Genomic DNA, 22434 nt, shown 5'->3' with positions numbered 1-22434 from the left:
GTGTATCGTCTCTTTTTGAATACCGGTTATAAAGCCATGCAAACTTCATAAAACTGCATCTCAAAACATATTTTTTGTATTGTAGTTGTTTGTGATTATTTTATAACAATTGCAGTTTTGTTTAACCGAGTTCCTCTTGTAAAATTTATTTTTGATCTCAGTGGGACCTTCCAGAGTAAGTAAAAAGTAAAAAAAAAAAAAAAAAAAAACTGTGTTACTGTATGTTTCCACCTGCTATGTGCTGGAAACATTCAATTAGTCACTTTCTGAATAATAATCTGTACCGGAGAACAGACTTTTCAGATTTGCCAATTTGAATTGCAAATGTTAACAAAAAATGACTCAAACCAATGTTTTTGTTTGGTCCTGTGAGTCACAGTTGAAATGATCCAACTGTAAATAAAGGGAGGCCCATAAACTCACTGAGTCACAGCACAGATCAGAACTAATCCACATGTGTGTGTATATATATATATATATATATATACACACACACACACACACACACACTCACACAAAAACAGCACCCTCTATGGTAAAAAAACAACAACATGTTTTTAAACACTCCAACCTAGCAGATACAAATTGTACATAATAGAAAGATCTCAGGGTTGAGTCTGTCGAAGTCTGTTGTGTTATAGTAAAAAATAAAAATAATACATTTGAGTAAATATATGACTGTAAACATATCTTTGACTGTAAACGTATTTCTACTGTATATAAAATATTCTTCAATCTTCTCTCTAACAAAAAAAAAAATAAGTGGTAATATTGCTGGTGCTGATAAGAGACAAGGATTTTAAAACCTTGGTAAGCACGTCTTTAAAAAAGAGTAGTCAACTGTTTTTTTTTTTTTTTACAGTGCAATCAAATCTTCTTGTTCATCTACCTCTGCCGGACTATAGCATACCCCCCTCCACACAGCTGTGATCCATTGAAGAGGAAACAGAAACTCATTCTGTTTTAGTGTAAGATTCCAGCTGTCCCCGGTGAAGCAGAATTCCCAAACTTCCCTCTGAATCTCTCCAGAGTCATTGTTCTTCTGAGGAGCGAGTCAAGCCCATTGCGCCATAGTGTTTAACCACTGGACTGAACAGCAACAGAGTAATCATATTACAGGGTCCCTGGGAAAAAAGCAGATAGATCCACAGGGTATCTCCAGGTCTAATCCCTCAGAAACTAAGGTTCTCTTTTTGTTTTTTTGTTTTTTTTGTTTTTTTGCAGTTTTTTGCAGTTCTACGGAAATTTCTTCTGCTGGCTATTTTTCATTATAGGTAATTTCTGCACGTGTTGCTGCTGTTCAAACCTGCAGTTTTTATTTTTTATTGTTAACAGCCTGACAACTTTTTACACTTCAATCTTTAAAGTCTGTTTCAAAGCTCTTTTCAAAATGTCCGCTTTAGTGCACTGGGGTTTGAGATCTGTCCTCTGAATCGCTGCAGGACGAGCGATTAAAAAAAAAACAAAACAAAAAAAAAACATAACAAGTGCTCTGGCTTTTCAGTTCTGTACCACGTGATGGATCGTTATTGCTGCGTTATCTGTTTGACAATGAGAGCAATAATAATCCTGACACTATCAGTGCACTAGAGCAGACATTTTGGAATGAGCTTTGAAACAGACTTTAAAGTTAGAAGTGTGCAAAGTTGTCAGGATGCTAACAATGAAAAGAAAAATGACGGGTACGTTATTTAAACAGTAGCAACATGTGGGGACGTGTACTGCTATATTTTTCGGAACCCCGCTACCTACTCTTTAATACCTAGCAAGAGAGAAACTATCCATACTCAGGTTTACCATGGTAAATAAAAACCGCTTACACTATGCAGTTACCATGGAGACGCTTACTTAAGGTTCCTTGTTTTGAAGCCACAACAAATTTGACTTTTAAAAAGCTTTTTGTGTCACCTCAGAGAGCTGTAGGCATTGAACACAAAACTGTTACAAAACACAAGCCCAAAATGTATTCTTGACATCAGCAATTGAAATACCGGTGTCAAAAATGTATTCGTGATATCAACAATTGAACGGCTATGTTGTCTCTTAATATTTAGGCTCATTATTATCACTATCACATTGCTTAAAATCTCATTTTCTGTATTCCTCCTCCAACAGCAAAAGCAATTGCATTTTTATAAATAATTCACATGCAGGCATAAATCAAGCCGCTAATTAAACACATTAGTTTGATTTGCTTGTAGATTTACCACTCATGGACCCTGGTCGCCGGTATTAAAATAAGACTGAAATATGCATGAAGCTCCCATCCACTGAAATCAAGATTTTTACAGTTTTTAATTTAAATGCCAGAGACTTTGTCTGTCTGGTACACAAGTACAGAGTTCCACACAGTTAATGCTAAATGTGTTTATGGTTTATTTTAAAATAAATATGCAGCTTTTTGTTTCTGTTGTAAATTTTTCATAGTTTACAAAATATTTTGACCAGGCATGTTAATAAACAATAAAAATATATGCACAAATTCACTGATCACATACAGCAGTGCTTGTATCAGTTATTTGAAAAACAAACAGGGGTAACACATAAAAATGTCACAAAATGTACAGGAGTAACATCTGACTAACTCGTGTGTTGTACTGTAGTTATTTTAAAATACATTTTCTAGTTTAAAGTTTTAAAAAAATGTCTACAGATTCACAATGAAATCAGGTGCTGTTTCAATTCTCCTGGCATACTGCACAAACCTTCATGCGATCCTTTTTATCTGGGCTCTTTCATCTATCGGTAATGACAGTCTATAAGTTCTATTGTTTCTAGAATGCAGGTTAAACACAATTGCATCGCTTCCCTGGCATGTCAGACACATCCCTGTAACAAGTCATTCAACAGTCAAATCCATTCTATCTAAATCCTTTTTCTCTGTTCTGTTCTAAATTAAAAAGAATAACATATAATCCAAATAAGGACTGTATAATCCAGGTTTTCACATGCCTATGACCTTGAGTGTGGCGTGTTGTGTTTTTATCATTTTCCTATAATGAAGTACAAGGTCTCCATTATCTTACATATTATCGAGTAGGTGTTCTACCATTTCTCTTTATTGTAACTGAATGTGAATGCGTGTGCTGTGGATTTCTTCCAGAACCCCCTTAGAAACGAGGTTCGCATCTAAATGGACTGTTTCCTAGACAAAACCAATACAGATAGAAACGGAACAGAAATGCATGCAGAGCAAGGAAAGAAAACAAAAACCCTGTGACCCAGAGTGACTTCCAATCCCTCACACTGTATCTCACTGAACACTACCCAAAGCAACACATTCAGAAAACACTCTGCCAACAGACTAACAGTACATTCTCCCAGCAGCTAAGTTCCCAACCTTTGGTCCGGGCCCCTATCGTGGATCTGTGAGTAAACCCTACTCTAGGTGGCACATGTGATGTTTCGAATCAATATTGCGTTTATTCATTTTGCAATTTCAAAGGCGTATCACGAGAAGGAGAAAAATCAACAAATTAAACCCTGGTTGAGTTAAACAATTTGAAAGTTTATTTTATCAATAAGTTTGGAGCTGGTTGAGTGTATGAAGGAAATAACAGACTCCCTGAGTAGATAACGACAAGACCTCAGCGGAAAGCTGTCTGTACTTGCAGGGTAGATGATTTTCTCTGACCTACACTCACAACCAGACCTACTTAGCAGCTATGCGACAAGTGTCTTGACTGAGCTGTAAGTAAACCACTACGGGTCACTGTTTTATTGTGGGTACCCATTTGTTATTTAAAACAAAGAGCGAACATCATTTTTATTGAACAAGATGAATATCAAATCAATGTACTGTATCTGGATATTTTCAGATCATTGCAGGTCATTATTCTGACTGATTTTAAAATGATTTTGAAGGGCCTTTGAAAACACTGGCTGGTATCATTTGCATTTGGTGGATGGTGCCATGTGGAGAGTGAGCCACGTGCAGGTTAAGACAGTGTTAGCCATTATCACATGGGGGGGTTACTGCAGCATACGCTGAAATGAGTACATTGTATTGCTTGGATTTCCTAAGTGTGTCTTCTCATTTCACTCGAATAAAACGATTAATGAAGGAATAATGACAGTTCCTCAACTATGCCTGTCCCCTGCTCTTCCATGTTTTCAAAACAAATACGTCGAAAACAACCAGCTTTATACTTTGGTTGCCACCGGCAACCAGGGGTGGCGACAGTTCTGACCTCTGCTTAAAAGAAACCGCTTTCCCTCCACAAACGCCATAGAAGAGCAGGAGGGACAGTGGAAAGGGTCTGCTGGTCTGGGTGCAGGTAGGGTTAACCCTTTCTCGTCTGGTGGAGTCGCTCCCTTTGAAGCATCACCAGCAGGCCCCAGCTGTATAACAGCAGGCCATCGTTAGATGACGCCCTTGTGCACTATTTTGTAGAGCAGCCCACAGCTGTAATTGCAGGCTGATTTGTGGGGTATGCTTTAGGTCTTGTATAGGTTTCAGCATCAAAGGTTTGAGTAGCAAGAGGGGAATGTTCTGTATTAGAGATATACAGTACACTATAGTACAAGCCTAGAAATGACTAACCTACACTAATATAGCAGTTGAATTTTACAGACTCACATAGTACCGCTACAGCGTCCACTGCTGCTGCCAGTAATGAAAGGTATGATATTCATTTGTCTAAATAGTGGTATGGACCCTAACAGTCAATGAATGGATTCCTGTGTCTTAAACAGGGCTCTTTCTACACACATCATTCGTGGCTTTGGTACAGAGAGCAGAAGGAAGTATATCCTGTTGGACAAAGGTCAAAGGTCCATGGAACCCGACTGTTTCGTTCTGAACTGTGGGTTGGTAAATAAAGGAAGTGTACAAACTATCAAGACATATTCTGTACCTCAAACTAGTGTTGTAGGACGATTACACTGAAGAGGGACAAAAACGTGTGCATAGTGGCAACAGAACTGACAGGAAGCGCTAGTCTGCTTCTTAGGGGTCATTTTAGTGGTAATCTTGGAGGATTTGGGGAAGAAAAAAAAACAAATACAAGAAACAAACAAACAAACCAACCAACCAAGGCTCAACAATGCCTGTTTTACTGTCTTGATAAATGGATATCCCTTTGTATTTATCCTTATCATTTAGAGGTTCCTACAGTAACTCACTCACTCACATAACACAGCTGAGCGGGACATTTAGAACCCACTATTGAAACAAGTTGAAAGGGGAGATTTTCTGAGTGGATTAAAAGAATTGTGAAACTTGCTAAAATTATTTACAACAAAATGGCGTCCAACTGAAAGAACACAAGGGTTAAACATGACCAAGCGGTCAATGTGATCAATGCCTACAACAGTAGCTAAAAAACTGGAGTTTAACCTTGAAATATAAATAAAAATTCATTTTGTTTTAGACACGGTTCACAGGCTTAAACCTGAACAAATTCCAGCACTCGGCAATACATCCAATTAAGAAACAGTGGAGGGATATGTTAGCTGTAACACAACATTTAGATAGAAACTGCCACAATGTCATTGTTGTTGTTTTACTGTGTGTTTACAATAAATAAAGTGTTTTGAACAATTGGGGAATGAATCAATTAAAACAAACAATTACAGAAGAAGAATTTAACTATCCCCTCTCCCCCTGGCTCTGGTTATCTATCGATCTCATCTCCCCACATCCTGTCCTGTCAAGCTGTACTCTGGGCCCTGGTTCTGGGCCTGTCCATTGTTGTTTCCCAGAGGGCTCTCAGGGGGTGAGAGGCGGCTAATCTGTTTGTTTGTTGTCTTTCTTGCCAGTGGAAATGGACAGCAGAGGTGACAGAAATGTTTGTTTGTAGCTTAGATGTTTATTCACTGTTTATTGTGAGAAAATTTTGCACTTTTTTAATGAAACTGCTGTACTTTGAATGCCCTGTCTCCTTTAATTATTCAGTACTGTCCCTTAAAAAGTTGAGTGAAAATGTGAACGTGAAAAAATGTTTTTAGTGTGTGGTTGTGAAGTCCAAAGAGTCCACAGTGTAGATGACAGCTGGATCCATGGTAAATTGGGACGGTTGAAAACATGAACGAAACAAGAAGACCTCACAGCAACCATGTGGTACACAAACACCATGCTTCCTAATACACTGAGGCATTCCTCCAAATAGACTTTCTTTAAAGCCTTCTGTATGAATATACAGTCGTGTGCAAATGTATTCGAACACCCCATCGCTTCTGTTGTGCATATGAAATCAAACCACTGTGACTGAAAATCCTGGAAAATTGTCAAATAGGCATATCAGTGATCATCTAATTTGATTGATGACTATAATAGGCCACACATGCAATTAATTTAAAATAGAAAAAGAAAAGGAACACTTAGCCACACATGGTGAAATGCATGAGGCTTTTTAAAAGTTGTTTAAGGTGCCTAATTAAAGCACAAAGCGGTCGAACATTTTCACACATGAGTGCCTATTGTTTCTATATCATTGATTACTGACTCATGAAGGATATAAATGACAAATCTTGAGGTCTTCTAATAAATGTGCAGACTGCTGTACAGAAATACTGTAAGATATTCTTTTTTAATGCTTTATTTAAAATATTTTTGGCAATTTATGGGGGTATAGTTATTTTTCTAATCAGATAGACATTACTTCAAATGTATATTTTTATGGGGATTCATTTGTTTGCTTTCCAGTAGAGAAACACATTCTGAATTACAGATTTCTCAAGTGAAATATAACACATGGCGATCCATGGCTAGGATGTAATTAGGAAGCACAAATAAAATAATAATCTGACCAAGATAATAGCGATTGTGTGATGTTAAAACAGTTAAAATCGCGATTTAAAATGAATGACAGAGTCACTTAATGACATGCAAAGCCAGACTCCATCATTCAGCATGTTCATTTGAACAAAGCTGACACTTAGGAAATCTTTGTCAAGCGCATGGCAGGTCTTGTACCCAGATTGGAAGTTTATTTATGCAAGGTCAGGATCTCTCTGACAAACCATAAGTAATCTAAGAGGTTTTCCAGTATCCTATACAGTTCTGTCATATTCAAAGCACATATGGATCCCATTAAAGAACAACAGCTAATGGAAAAGTGGCTTGACATTCCAGTGGGTAACTCAACCCCCACCGTCTCTACCAGCTATACTGAAAACTGCTGAAGCGCTGCTGGAGAAACGCAGCTTCGACTTGCTGTTCTGTAGACACCCCTCAAAACGGAAAGAAATCAGCCTTTTGATTTACAAATCTTGGTGCCATTTTTAAACAGTGGCATGTGTTCTCACTGTTTGACAGCTTCGTGATGACTGCAGAGTTTGATGTAGAACTTCTTCTTTGATGTGTCACAATGTATTTTCATGTATTTTTTTTTTTTTTTAACTATTCTCTGAGGGGAATTTTAAAACATTCTTTTACTTTTGCAGTGACACCTGCAACAGAGGTCATTAAGAGGCATTTAGGGCTGATTAGGAGGTAACGGGACCCAAGGCGAAAGCTTTCTTAAGTCAGCTAAAGAGAACATTAGGAGCAACAACATCTTCAACACAGAGGCGACTTTACAGCCAGCTCTGTGCAGTAATCTCTGCCTGTGCCACCAAGCATATTTCTGCTTGCAAGAGTATCTGTTGATCTCTGTAAGATATGATCCAGCAGGCAGGCAGTTTTCACACACTGATTTTCTTAAGATCGCTCCAACATGTTCTCATGTGTTGCTGATGGGATTAAAGACCTTTGAAAGAAATGCACTAGGGTAAGGGTCCTTGTGACCCTTGACCTGCATTGGAATCTGGCCTGGACATACTGTAGCAGTTAATAGCTCTCCTGGTACCTTCTAACACCACACTCAAAGTGAAACAAGCATACCGCTATGGCCAAATGTTTTGCATCACCCTATAACATTAACTCATTGTGCTTCATAAAGCCCAATGAAGCCTGCTGAATAAGGTTACGTTAACATATTGAATTACATAACGCTTTGTAGTTTTCCACATACTGACACAAATGGATAAATGTGGCATTTCGAAATCTAACAGGAAACACTGTACTACTGCAATGGCTTCCGGTAGACCTTTGCTGTATCATTTTGTAGATTCTTTGATTACATGATGTTAAATAAAAGATGAAAAATGTTCATATAGTTTTTTTTTTTGTTGTTGTTTAAATGATGTCTAAATGAACTTTTGGCCATAGCTCTACTGCAAACTCATTAATTTAATTTCTTAAAATTAGTAAAGCCTTTGTCCATTCATTCTGCCAGTAATTCTTATTATTTGAAATTAATAAACAGCACTGTGATCACATGCCCTATTTTACACTGTGCTCTTATTTACAAGGGTCACAATATATAATGCTATGATTACACTTAATGAAATCACAGCTGTTTCACTTATAGGAGGTTGTGCACAACCTGCGTTATAAATGATGCAATTACCAGTTATAGATTAGATTAGAAAAAACACTGAATGATAATACTCTTCGAAATGTTTTTTATCCTATAACGTGTTATGATAGTGTAACTATTACATGATTCTTGTATATGAAAACAGTATTTTCGAACCCTGATCAGAGGTTCTTTAACTAAGGGGTAAAGTATGACAGGGGCTGATAGATGCTTGTGGTGCATTTGTATTTAGCATTGCATCAGAAAGGCACTATATGTTTATCTTACCTTTACTGACAATGCAGCTGTTTTCCTGCCGTTTAGGGATCTCTATTTCCATGCTGTGCAAGGGGTCTTCAGCTGCATGCTGAATTCCTGCCAGTAAAGTTTGCTGCTGGGCAGACTGAACTTGCTGATAAGGTGGTTTTTTGTTTTTTTTCTTTTCTGATGGCTCTCTGTATTTGATTGGCTGTTTCACTGTGGTTTATTTGTTTTGTGGTATATTCGCTGCTGTTTGTCGTAGAACACTTACAGACGTTCTTGTTTGTGATTCGGGTGAGAAGCATTACAAGTTGTATAGTGAGGGAAAAATCAACAGAAATAAATACAAAAATGAGCATGACAAGAATCAAAACTGAACCGCAATACAACAATCAGGGCTCCCCGTTTCATACCCGGCCCCTCCGACACAGTTGTTCAGACTAACTCCAGTGTGGAGGTACCCAGTTGGTAAACCACAAATAAAACTATAGCTGTACATGTTATCTGCAGCCACTATTGTAAGACAATACCGGGGCTTTTGTTTTTGCCAGATGCTAGAAGCATCTGGCATAGTCCTTCAAGTCATGTCTTTTTTTGGACTGGCAACGTTTGACAGATATTACAAAGCTTACTTGTACTAGACCTCTGTAGCAGAATCCTGTCCCTTTGGGTGGGGGTGGGGGGGGGGGGGGGGTTGTTTATTTTGTTGGCCTCAGGTTCATTAACAATCGCACTCACATTTACTGGCTCAGTACGCCATATGGGATCCCAAAAAAGGAACATGAAACACAGCCAGGAGGACACCATTTGGCATCATAAAAATGTAGGCAAACATCTTTGTGGAGCCCCCTGTCACACAGACACAGCGAGAACATTTTCACTCACCAGTGAATTCCAGTGTTCAAGTACTGTTTTAGGAACCCCAGAATAGCACTCAAATTTCCTGAATGAACCCCATAATAATAACAACACAGCACTGCTAATAACAAGCATGGTCAGTAACATTCGTCCCCAGCCACGGCTGCAAATTCAGAACTAGAGCCGGCATCAGAACGGTGATAACGTTCAAGGCTATGATGTAAAGAATGTAAAGAATAGAATTAAAAAAACTAAAATGTGTTTAACTTTAAAAGTTTAACCCTAACCCTTACACCAATGAGCTGGAAGTAACACAGTAAAGCATATCACAGTATGTGGAATAACTTCCCAAGATACATGTAACAAGAAAGTGTGACAGAGAGACAGACAAATGCAAGGACAGATATGCACCTAGATGCGTTCTGTACAGATACTGCATGGTTATTTACAGTAACTTACGTTTTTATCTTTAAAAGAAGCTGTGTTTAAGCAATTAAGAATTTTTAATTATATTAAGATAAACAGGTTTTAATTCTAGGAAATGCCATTTTAAAAATACCTTGCATTTAAGAACATATATATATATATATATATATATATATATATATATATATATATATATATATATCAAATGAGAATGATCAAATATATGTAGAATTCAGAAATAAGGAGATATATATATATATATATATATATATATATATATATATATATATATATATATATATATATATATATATATATATATATCTCCTTATTTCTGAATTCTACATATATTTGATCATTCTCATTTGATTTATTTTGTGTTCATTTTAAGATTTATTCTTAGATGTGTATACATTCATTAATTAATGAACATATTTGCCATCCTCTAAGTGTTTGGATATTGTCAATCTATCTAGTCTTCCCGAGGTATTTCAGTTGCTTCCTTCTCATGCGGCAACAGCACGACCACACATTAAACAAGCAAGTGGACTTTTGGCGCCACCTAGTGAATATTCCGGGAATCAATTTTAAATTTAGTTAACACTGAAATAATCTCAGAAGAAATATTTATTGCTACGACTCACTATGCAAGCTCGTTCAACGTATGATTTATCTACAGTATTCACCTATAGTGCAATATTGACCTAGAGTGCATTTGCAGTTAGCAGGACAATATGCGACCAACCTTATATCAGGACTTCATAATATCTTGCATGTGGGTGACATCATAGCCTAGCATTTGTCGGTGAAGCAGTACGATCAGTAAATCACCAATGCTGACCAGTATACACCTACGATTGTCATTTCTGGAATTCCCCGCCGTGTGCTCAGAAGGTTATGGAAACGAACACATTGTTAGTTGTGCTCCAGGTGCGTTGAGGTCTTACAATAGCACCAGAGCGCCCCCTGGTGGCGGACGATAAAGACACAAGTCTGTTAATAAACGAGACAAAAGCAGGTAGATTAAACATAACCTGGGCACAATTCAAGGCAGTTCTTTCAGAATTTTAAATTACACAACGCATGCGAAGACGGATTAATTCACACAGGGCGGGTAAGTACACTCCGTAGTCTCCGGGTTGTGTGGGTGTGCTTAATCATCATAGCATTTTAAATGATTATTAAAGACCTGTACTGATGTTATTTTCAATGTTATATTGCAATGCTATTCTTTGGCATTTACTATAGTTTCCATCTTATTTACATTTCCCATATGTAACTGTAGCTACAGGGATAGTTTGCATGCCCCTAAAAAATTACTCTCTGTACCAGTCTTTTGTTAAACGTCCCCAGTGTTTTAGATCTGACTACTTGACCTGGTAGGCTATTCCATGCATGTATAACTCTGTATAAAAAAAGTGCTTAATTACGTTACGGGTTAGTATACTGTCCCTTCAGTGATTCCATAGTATACCATTGCGCCTGTGCAGAAATAATTGTGCATGTCCCTCAACAGCGCCCTCTAGTGGAACATGTGAAGAATGCAGGAGTTTAAGAAAACGGCGCTGTAGTAAGTATTAATAAATCAGTTCTACATATTTAAATAACTTTCATGTTTATCACTACTGGTAATCAAATTAACTTTATATATACTGTATAGTCCCGCAAAAGGTGAATTTAATACCAATAAAGATGAAGAACTTCATTAAACATAATACATAATATCTGTATCATACCATACCAATAAACGTGTATTCACTGCCACTTAAATGAAGCGTGGACGATGTGGAAATGCAATGCTAAAGATGTTACGGTCGCAGTTTTCGCTCTTATACTGTATTTTCCTTGCCGTATCTGGGTTTAACTATAACTTAATATCACGGGATGTGTTTTAGTCTTCAGCAGAGATTTTTGAAGGGCAGTTCTGCTGCAGAATTTCCACTGGCAGGATCTCAGTGCCCCCGGAGAGCACTGCAGAGGTATCCCGATTCTTCATTACAGCCGCCGTCCCTGAACAGACTCAGAAAGAAAGCCAGCGGCCAATTCCAGGCTTCTGTAAACTGCCTCTCACAGCTCACGAGTCATTTAAAAAAGAATCTGGACTGAGAAGAATGTACTTTTTATTTTTTCCTGCACATCTTTTTAATGACAGGCTTTTTCTTTTTTTTTTAATGCACATAGGTGAAAAAATGTTATGTTTTATAATTTATTTTATCAAGGGGCAGAGCAGTAAAATAGAAAATAATTGTGACCATGCCATAATAAAGTGAAAACATCATACTATAATAATGTCTGTTCATTTTAAAACTACGTGGGGGCATCAGAAAAACAAAATAAAAATTAAAAACTAAAAATCTAAAGTAAAACGCAGAGAGGGGTGAAACAGACACACAGTAAGCAACCACTGTTTTTATTTTGTAACTTTTATTGAACACAAGTATTCTGACAGAATGCAAAGTCAAAATGTCTTGGTTAGTACTCAGTATTTACACCAGGGGCAGTGGACAGAAAGGTGGCACCAATGCTTCACGCAGTAAAAAGTTGTATTCAAGAAAGAAGGCCCCAAAAGCAGGGAATGTTGGGTAGGGGTGAGAATGGAGGTTTCTGGGTAACTCGACAAGGTCCTTAAAAAGGGACTAGTGTCTTCGGATTTTCTAAAACAACAAGGACAACAACAGCCATTCCGTTTCTTAGGATAGCATTTGGCTTATAAATCAGGAGCATTTCACTTTGATCTTGTTCCTAACAAATCGCTTCATGGCACAATACATTGGTTCGAAGGCCTGTGTCAAATCACAATAAACTTGGTCCCACATTGATGGCAGTTAAACACAGATAACCATCTTCCGTGGCAATAGAAAACTAATGGAATGATAGAACCACGAGAGATTCGGCACAATGGTGCATGAACGTCTGTGCGGACAAAACAAATCACGTCAGAACATGCTGTCCAGACTACAGAAACATACTTCAGTTTGGGGCTTGATGCTGGCTTTGTAAAAACAACAATAATGAAAAACAACAACCATTTAGCTTTTCTAGTCTTTTCCAGACTGTGTCTACTTCTCAAGCACAGGACTGAACTAAACCGCCAATCTATTTCACAGCAATAGGAGGAGACACATTCTACTGTCCAGGGTGGCTCTCGTCATCTCCCATTGTGCCAGCCTCTGTGAAAAGGGCTGTGATGGGAGTATCACAAAGCTAGTGGTCCAACCTAGTTTAAAATCTCCAGTAGCTTGAGGTCCAGCAGAGTGTATATATACACGCAAGCTGGGGACCTGAAATTCACTTCCGAATTGAATTGAGACATTTTACACAAGTACCAAGCCCCTCACAGAAAATGTACATGTAACGGTTTACCTCCATTTTCACCCCCAGAGCCTAGCGTATGCAAAAACACATTAAGCAAAATGACAAGACCAGCATTTTCAGTTTGAACTTACAAACTAGCGACACCATCAGTTATTGTTACCTAGACTGCACACACACACGCACACGAAATAGAGAAGGCCCCACAGTAAAATTAATGGACCAGGGCACCAGGCAGCCGTCTTTCACCGTTGAGTCTCTGCATTACCAGGCAAACACAAAGAAAGTGAAGTGCATGCCGTAACCAAAACATTTTGAAGGCGATTTTTTTTTGTTGTTTGTTTCCCCGTGATGTTATCGAAAAATTTTCTTTTTTTAAAATTTTCTGTACTATCCGCTAAACCTTTCACAACCAAACTATGCTGTAGTTTTTCAAATACTAGGACAAAGAACACATTTTATTCACACTAGGATATTCACACATTCACAGTGCATAAGCAGTTTTAAAAGAATGAAAGAAAATCTCAGAAATATACTGTACAAAAAAAAAAAAAAAAAAGGGCTGGTCGCTGATCTTATCTTTGAACCCCCAGAATCTATACCAGAACGTCACGGTTTTAATAATGTCGCCTTGCAGCATTGCATTTTATATGTAAAAACAGACTTAAAAAACATTTGGTTGCCATTTTAAGGTGTAATTGATGATAGAACAACAGATCCCAAACTCTCTCAGGACCCTTACACTTACTGCACATGTGTTATTGTTCCCTTAATAAATAAATCTAAAAGAGGCTTAAAAGGGGGATAGTCTCTCCCACTGCAAGAGGAAGGCGTTCATCCACCTTCCCCATGGCTTCTTTAGTCGCACTGAAACGTCTACCATATTTCTAATGGCAAAGTCGGGATACTTCAGGTTTATTTTGCTGCCGTATGTTGACTGCTACAGCTTTACAGACTCAATACCTTGAAGATTGTACTGTATAAATACTAGTGTGCTACAGCGCCGCTCTGCTGGACATAAAGTGGATATACCCACCTTTACTCCATTTTGTTTAATGTTTAACTGTCAAAGTCTGCTGTAGTTAAGCAACTGTGGCCCACCTGTAAAAGCCAATGCTTGGGTTCTATGGTAAGTTCCTTGTGTGGACCAGCCCGGTCTATACAACCGCCATTTTCAGTGAGACGAGGCGCCTTTGAGAAATTAAAAGGAGAGCAACAGCAATACAAATGAAGTGTATGAAACGTTTCTCTATGTATTTATGTAGAGCTAACCGGTGTGGTTTTTTAAGTTGTGTCAAAAGAAATGATTTCATAGATATATATAAAGACACACATACATAGACACACAGGGTAGAAAGTATGTTTACCATCTCAACGCTCCATATCATTGATGTGGTAAACGCACTTTCTAATCATCCTGTGTGTGTATGTGTACATATATATATGGTAAAACAGCAAGCATGGTGTTCATAAATGGGGAAAATTGAAAAAAAAAACTGTAAGCATGCTAACCTATGGTCTAATAATCTAAAAAGTCCCAGAAAATAATACAAAAATAAAATAAAAAGGCAGTTACTTTTACATTTAAACTTTTCTTTTTTGTTTGTTTAAAAAAATGAAAAACAATCGTGCCCTGTAAACACATAAACACAGAAAAATGTAAATTGGCAAAAAACGAGACTGCGAATTGGAACTATATATATATATATATATATATATATATCCAAAGCCAAATTTTCATTCAATCCTTCATTTTAATAAGAGCAAACAAACAGTGAGTATCTGGATGAAAGCCCAGGTATAGGAATGGTATAAGCACACAATGTTCCTCTTTCTAAAGCTGTGTTTACTCAATTAAACTGACAGTGGGGCAGATCTCCAGTATCCCTTGCAATCCTAGCAATGCAGTGCCTCTCATAACAAGCAGTCTCAAATAAACAAAACAAAACAAAAAGAAATGTCTGCAGCCTGACTTGCAATCGGCATGCCAGTTGAAGTTGAAGAGAGAGTTTCACTTTTTTTTATTTTTTTTATAAAACAAATAAACACACACAATTGCAAGTGCACACGACTGGATTTCCCTTCTACAAATCTACAAACAGGAGAACGGGTTTCTTTTTTGTTTGTCTGAGAAATAATAATAAAGACACTGAAGAAAACCCCTTGTTTTGATTATTATGATGATGATGATGATGCTCGTGTGTAATTCTACGTGTCTTCGTTCGTACAGTTTTCTCTCCCGACGTTGGTTCATGCTTTGCTCTCGTTGCCGTTTGTTTGGGTGGCTTCATTGGGGACTGTTTTCACTTCGGCCACAGGCTTCTTGATCTCGGCCTCCTCCGGGTTAGTTTTTTCCTCTACTAGGACCTTCCTGTTTAGGAGAAATGCAAAGAAATTGGAACATTTAGTAGCTCAATTTAAAAACCAAAAAAAAATCAATCTTTCCTCTTTTTCGTCTGGGAAAGGGACAATTTACTTTCGCACTGGGGGAAAAAAATAATAATTCAGAAACAGAAATGCACTTTCCCACTTTGTTAGCTTTGGCGTATAACGGAGCAAGCAAAGACTGCCCCCAGTTTGTTTTATAAGGAGGAAGAATAAACATAACGCTACAAAACTAGCAAGACACAACTTTGTGAATTTATTGCTGGTTTTGTTTTTCCTTCAACTTGCACTGGAGAAAGCTCTGATTAGCCACTACATATCATTTAAATGTGCCTCTGCAGAACCTGCAGTTCAGTATAGAGCAGATGAAGTGGGATACTATGAAACTGAGAATTGATTTTCCTATTTGCCTATGTGGACAAGACAAACTAACAAGAAAATAAAGAAAAAAAAACTGGCAATGATCCTGCTTTACTAAAGATACCTTTAAGCTTACGCTGCAAAACTGACACATTGTAACGCCGGGGTGGAAAATGTTGATTGATGAAACCTAATGGCTGTGTGGCAAAGTATTTAGAGGGGACTTCATGCTGGGATACTGGGATACAAATGACAGTCTCCCTGCAGATGCCTGTTTCCCATAACAAGTTAATGACTGCATCCGCGACTAAGACAAAAACAAAACAGGAACGAACGTGGAAGAACAGCAGGACCCACTGCTCTGAATAAGATTGCTCCTTCCAGTTGATTTTCTGATCTATGCATTATATTTTAAATGTTTTTTTTGTTATGCACTTGCCTTAAGGGTGTCAGCCATTTACACGACAGAACGTTTAATCATCTAAACAGCAGTTTTCTAGGTAGATCTTTGTAACTGTCTGCAGTTATAGTTTTTAGCACTTTTTAGTTTGATGTTTTGGGAACTGCTTTCACGGTTGCGTGTTCTGCGGCCTGCGTGAGGCTTCTTGGCCTGAACGAGGTACTTCATGGATTTACGGTCACCACTTGAGTACCAGGTTCTATTCATTGATTCAATAGCCTTTCCTGGTCCATACGTTCATTATCCATTGTACTGAAACACGTCCGCCTGAAATGAATATCATGTTTCTATAAAGCAGTGCACTGTGTGCAGGCTGTCAGCTTGCTCTATGAAAGATGCCATCTCTTGAATGCGTCGACTGCAAAGTGATGCTGTTCCAACAGCACAAAAGGACTTGTTACAGTAAGTCTAAACTGAACTTACGAATCACAAACACACAAACTGTACCCCGGTAATGACTATTCATATAAAGTGTTGTTTTTAGAACAATGCACGGGGTGGCATCTTGGATAAGCTGTAAAAGGGGGTACGTCTGCTTCTCCAGTTCAGAAATGAGTTTTACCCTACATGATATTTTGATGCTTTTAGGTGAACAATGCACACAAACTGCTTGGAATAAATCCATGCAAGCTCAGGGTTCTCTAATTAAACGAGTCCTTTACTTGTAGATTCAATCCCATTTAAAGCCTCTTGTAGTCTAACTATTGTGAAGCTGTATCATGGCTTCTCCTGTGTGCAGGAAGAATTGGAAACAAAAGAAGGAAAAAGGCTTTTTTTCGTGGTTGAAGTGAATGCCCAGGGCGCATTAGAATGGATCTGCCTCACTGATGTTGGAAGGCACTTTCCAGATAGTAAATAAAAAAGAAATGTGTGCCAAGGGACCTAACAAAGACATGACAAGAAAGGACAATAAGCATGCCAAGTAAATGAGATGTTTAAAACAGTCGCTTTTCAATCTGAGACCGATCCCAAACAATACAAAATACATTTGTGATGTTTTTAATAGTTTTAGTGCTCTATCATTTTCTCTTTAGAAATCTGGTCACGTCGGCTGTTTTGTTTTTTCTAAATCCTATTCAGCATTAATGAAATGTTTTTCTACGACTAGGTAGAGAAGATAATGTAATTCAACAAGCAGTCCCAGTAAGTGTATAGGGAAGATCCTCTGTGTTATTTACAATCGAGTATGTGGTTATATCAGTTTCTGTGATTACACTCAAAATATATCAGTTGCCTTTGAGAATAATAAAAATAAATACAAACATCTTTAGTCCTTTTGCTGGAAAAAAAAGTCCACTCAAAGACTAATGCATTCATTCAGTTAATATTACTCAGAAAGACACAGACATGCTGGGAAATTACTTCTACAAATATTCTCCCTGTATAATCTTTAACAGTTGTGTATTTTAATTTATAACATTTGTAATTGAGCACCTTGATTTTCAGTGCTTTTGTTTGCTGCATTTTCCATTTGTTTTCTGAAAGGAAACTTAACATTAACAAAACTTTTTTTTTGAGGGCTCAGAAGTTGTTTCGTATACATTTTGTAAAATGTAACATTTATTTATTTATTTTTTTTCCTTAAATTTTAAATGCTACACTAAACCTGGCAGCAAGACTTAAGGGATAATAAAACTGAAATTAATGCTGATTTCTGGGAAGGTACCATCAGAGAAAGATTACAAAAAAAAAACACATTCAAATGGCATTAACACCTAGCCGTAACCATTGCACTTGACCAAAGTTCCCAATCAGAAACTCATTAAGCATGAATCTGGACAACAGACGAATGAACCTGCAGTTGTGACTCCTGTCAGCTCTTCAGAGAAACACTGCTCTTGTTACAGGGTTGATTTGAGCAGATTTTATTAGAGCCTTTTACAGCACTAGGGAACCATCTTGCATTGCAGCGACCTCCTATATACGGTAATCCTGGATAACCCCCCAGGTGTTGTTAATGAAGTCAGAACATTTTCTGGAATTATTCCTCGTTGCAAAAGTTTGTAAGAGGGGGAGAGGGGGGGTTTCTTGAAATTCTCATAAGAAAATATACCTATAATATAGCTTCTTGGCTTTACACAAAAAAAAGACTGTGTAAGGTGACTTAAATAAACTAACTTCCTGGCTGTCGTTAGTGTTTAGTTATTAGTTCCAGTAGTGAGACACACATACAGGCAGAACAATGTGCAAGGGCCCTATCCCTCCGCCTGGTGACCATGCTGTGAAATTAGTGAACAACAACAAAAGAAAAACGCCCTCACAAGCATACAACGTGACACAAAGACAGACGAGACCAGGCAAATAAAGACACTAGAACAAACATGACATTCAACACACTACAAGACTGAGAAGAGGCCATACTCGTCCTTGGCTGGAGTGGATGGCTTAGTGGAGTCTGCAGCGGCCGGGGCCGGCACAGCAGCCTGATTGACAGCAGGAGGAGGATCGTTTCCCCAGACAGCGAAAACATCCTTTGCGAGGTCAAGGTCCACTCGAAAGTCTTCGTTCTGGGAGGGCTTCGCGTTGCTGTCGGGGGCAGATGGGTTTTTCGGGCTGGTGGGGTTCTTGGCTGCCTCGGTTGGGCTCTTCACCGCGTTGGGCTGCGCCGCTTCGTTTTCGGGGCTCTTGACGGCTTCAGTTTTTGGTTTCGGGGGCTCGGCCGTGGGAGTGGGGATGGAGACTGCCTCTGGAGGGGCCGTGGGAGCTTGAGTCTTGGTGGCGGTTGGGGCTTTAGGAGCATTGGTGGGATTTGGACTAGGAGCTGCTGGGCTGTTGGGAGCTGGGGCATCGCTGAGGTCCACCAGCGGGGCAACCTTGGATGCAGCTTCAGTGGAAGCAGGTGCAGGAGAGGTTGGAGAGGTGACTCCGGCTTTGGGTGTGCTAGCCTGCTGGACGGGGGTGGAGGCAGGGGCAGTTATACTGGAGGTGAGAGTGGTGGTCTCACTGGAAGGGCTGTTCTGGGCAGTGGCAAAGGTTTCAGTGATGGTGTCGGAGTTAGTGGCCACAGAAGGGATCATGTCCTCAACAGTAGCTGTGGTGTCGGCAGGGTGCCTGTGGAGGATAGGAGTAGAAGAGAGAAAGACAATATAGCAGCAGTGACAGAGAAAAAAAGGGGCCAAGGCACAAACACACAGCGTGCGTGAGTGAGTGAGTGCGTGAGTGTCGCATGCAAGTCAGAAAGCACGAGGAACAAGTCATAAGCACAGGAAGCTAAGCAAGCAAGAAGCTTTTGGTAAGCCCAAGGGGAAGGAATACACATAAGGCAAAGGGTTAATATCACAGCCATAGCAAACAGCTAAAACAGACGCAGCTCTCCCTGCGAATCGAACCAAACTAGCGGCTGGCTTTCCCGTTCTAGAATGTGCATCGATTAAGGCGTTACTGGTTGTCGCAGAATCGCTAGCAGTTTTACACAGACTGATGTGCCTGTACAGAATTCCACACTGAATTGTGTGTTCCTGTAGATATGGGCATCATTTCTTTCAGTTGCCGTATCTGCTATGGCTGTTGTTATCTCTGTAATAATTGTATTTAACCAATTCACTGATGGATGTATCACCAGAGGAATGGTTGGGGCTGATCACAACACAGACACGTTGTACAAAACCACAAAGCCAAAAACAGCAACAACAAAATGACACAATAAGGAACAATGAACAGCAGATGCTAACGCTTCTAAAATCAGGATTATTATTCTTTTTTTTGACAGATTAAAATCACAGATAGTTCATACTTTTTTTTAACACCTTTACAGCTACCATATGCAGTCACATATATTTTTGTGGATTGGTGCCACCCCTTTAGAGAACCTAATATAATAGTTATTCTTAAACACATTGGAGAGTTAACCAGTTTACATCCAGGGCCCAGTACAAATCTGTCCCACTGTCTATGAGAGCACAGATACGAATCAAGAAAAGATCACTACTGTATAGCCCTGGCAAAATATACTTTACCCAACTGCAATGGGATCAGCGCCGCCAATGAATACATTTTAATACCCTTCCTTGAGTTCACAATGTTGAGGAAACCAAGGCGATTAAGAATCGAGTCGTTTGGAAGCGTTTGCTTCCTTTGAACCGAGCTGGAATAATAAGGTTATTCATTCACTGACGAGCCACCCCTGGTTCCGGCTTGTCGTGACAGTGCGGTGATGCACTCCATTTTGAGAGACCCTTTCAGGGGGTTGTAACTTAAAGGCAGTTGAATTGAAGAGGGGTGTGTGGTGTGCTTACTCTGGCTCAGTCAGCGGGGTGGTCTCGTTGGGTTCGGTCAGGTTTCCCCCATCATGATTTGGTGTGTGTTCATCCTCGGTCCGCACCTCCACAATGGGCTCCTTCGATTCGTCTTTGCTGTAGAGAAACACAACTCTGCTTAGCCCCTTAACCGGAAACCACTGTACACAGTCTGCTTAGCCCCTTAACCTACCCAAAATAACGAAGAATATCAAATTAAACACACTGCACTGCACTAGAATGAGCTTACCGTATGAGTACACATTAAATATCTGGATTGTTGCTGATCACTTTTTGGGAAGCAGTGTTTAATTATTATTTATGTATTTGGCAGATGCCTTTATCCAAGGCGACTTACAGGTGTTACAGGGCAGTACAGGGTTACAGTGCAATATTCGTATTTAAATAAGTTTAGAGTAAGTGCAATAAAACTACTAGAATACAATATGAACTAGGATGCAACAAGTTAGGATTACAACAAGTTATATTTACAATGACATAGTGGTGCAATCGTGCAAGGATAGTGCATTAGCGGAGGATCCAGTAACGTGGTGCGTAGGTCAGGCAAGTCCAGTGCAGAGTAGGAGGGGGAGATCAAGCACATTACCTCTGCCTATTGCATTTCACCCACCTGTAACACGCTGCATGACATACATGTTAAATGCAGCACCGCAACATTGTTAATTGGAGAAGTGTCAAGGGTGATCATATATAAAATAGAACCAAAGTAGGTTTTCCTTTGTACTTAGCCCACGGCTAAATATTGGAATTGTATGAAATTGCAATTCCCCTTGAGCAGCTACTCACGAGAAAGCAGCTTTCCCCTCCTCCATGTCCTTGCCCTTGGCTCCCGGGCCAGGCTTGCCACAGACGTTGACAGCGATGCACATGAGAAGGCCGCACTTGTTGAGGAAGTAGCAGGTGACGTCCACGACCACCAACAGGATGATGAAGACGATGATGAGGATCCCCACGATGGCACCCGTGCCCAGGCCGGAACCGGATGCCATTTCGTCTTTGAGTTGAAAGAAGAAGATTGACGTTGTTAAGTACCAATGATAAACTGCTGTGTGCTTCACAACTGTGTTACTCAGGGAAGGAGAAACTATTGTGTTTTCTTGTGGAATCCACATTGAAACCAGGCATGCATTGAAAATAAATATCTAGTAGGTAAAACATTCTTATAAATACGCCTGTATTAGTTTCCCCTGACCTTCCTACAAGAATGGAGTTGCCTCCTCCCCTACAACTACCCTTTCTGCTGGACTTAGAAAATAACAACTGGGGGGGTTTACCCATCCCCTAATTACAAAACTTCAGTCCAAACCACAGAGGGCAGTTCTATAGAGAAACGTGAAATTCTGAACAGTGTGAAATTGACCTGTTGTAAAAAGAAAAGACGTAATTCTTTACATTTCATAAATATTGAACAGAAGACACGTGTTATTTTACAGCTGTCTACATATCTTTTAGATAGGTAAGCGGTTGATGTAAAAACACATTTTACATCCTTACAATGACATAGATTTCAATTCTCTATCAGTGTTTTGTACTTTCATATCAAATGAAAGCACAAAAAATATATACTTACCAGAAATATACCTCAAAGTTTACCAAGCTAAAAAAACTGGGCTACAAACAGGTTAATAATACTATTATGCATACATGTATATAAAGAGGGTTCAGTAAGCTATATATATATATATACACACACATTTACAATACCTTTTCTACCATGATGAAACACACAGAACATGTAGCTCTAGTTTTAAATGAAACGTGACTGGAAGTCGTT

At 39.0% G+C, this 22434-nt stretch overlaps 1 protein-coding gene and 1 long non-coding RNA gene across 7 annotated transcripts in view; one reads left to right on the top strand and one right to left on the bottom strand.

The window, feature by feature from the left end:
- The first annotated feature begins 10621 nt into the window (after nucleotides 1-10621).
- Nucleotides 10622-12139, top strand: LOC131707284 (uncharacterized). The gene is made up of 3 exons (XR_009311081.1): nucleotides 10622-11001; nucleotides 11404-11457; nucleotides 11783-12139. It is a non-coding gene; the product is annotated as an uncharacterized LOC131707284 (long non-coding RNA).
- A 153-nt stretch (nucleotides 12140-12292) lies between these two features.
- LOC117397411 (neural cell adhesion molecule 1-like) overlaps nucleotides 12293-22434 on the bottom strand; it is a 157459-nt gene continuing 147317 nt past the window's right edge. For 3 of the 6 annotated variants that reach the window (XM_059009649.1, XM_059009651.1, XM_059009652.1), the window contains 4 exons: nucleotides 21447-21654; nucleotides 20640-20756; nucleotides 18766-19455; nucleotides 12293-15570 (listed from right to left, as the gene is read on the bottom strand). In XM_059009649.1, coding sequence (XP_058865632.1) covers nucleotides 15450-15570; nucleotides 18766-19455; nucleotides 20640-20756; nucleotides 21447-21654 — 1136 coding nt within the window. In that variant the 3' untranslated portion in view covers nucleotides 12293-15449. The remainder of the gene's footprint in view (nucleotides 15571-18765; nucleotides 19456-20639; nucleotides 20757-21446; nucleotides 21655-22434) is intronic. The other 3 variants (XM_059009653.1, XM_059009654.1, XM_059009655.1) reach the window with 1 other exon arrangement.

This window comes from Acipenser ruthenus, chromosome 39 (assembly GCF_902713425.1).
Source record: "Acipenser ruthenus chromosome 39, fAciRut3.2 maternal haplotype, whole genome shotgun sequence".
In the NCBI taxonomy this organism is placed as follows: domain Eukaryota; kingdom Metazoa; phylum Chordata; class Actinopteri; order Acipenseriformes; family Acipenseridae; genus Acipenser; species Acipenser ruthenus.
This window is presented reverse-complemented; position numbering and strand designations above follow the sequence as displayed.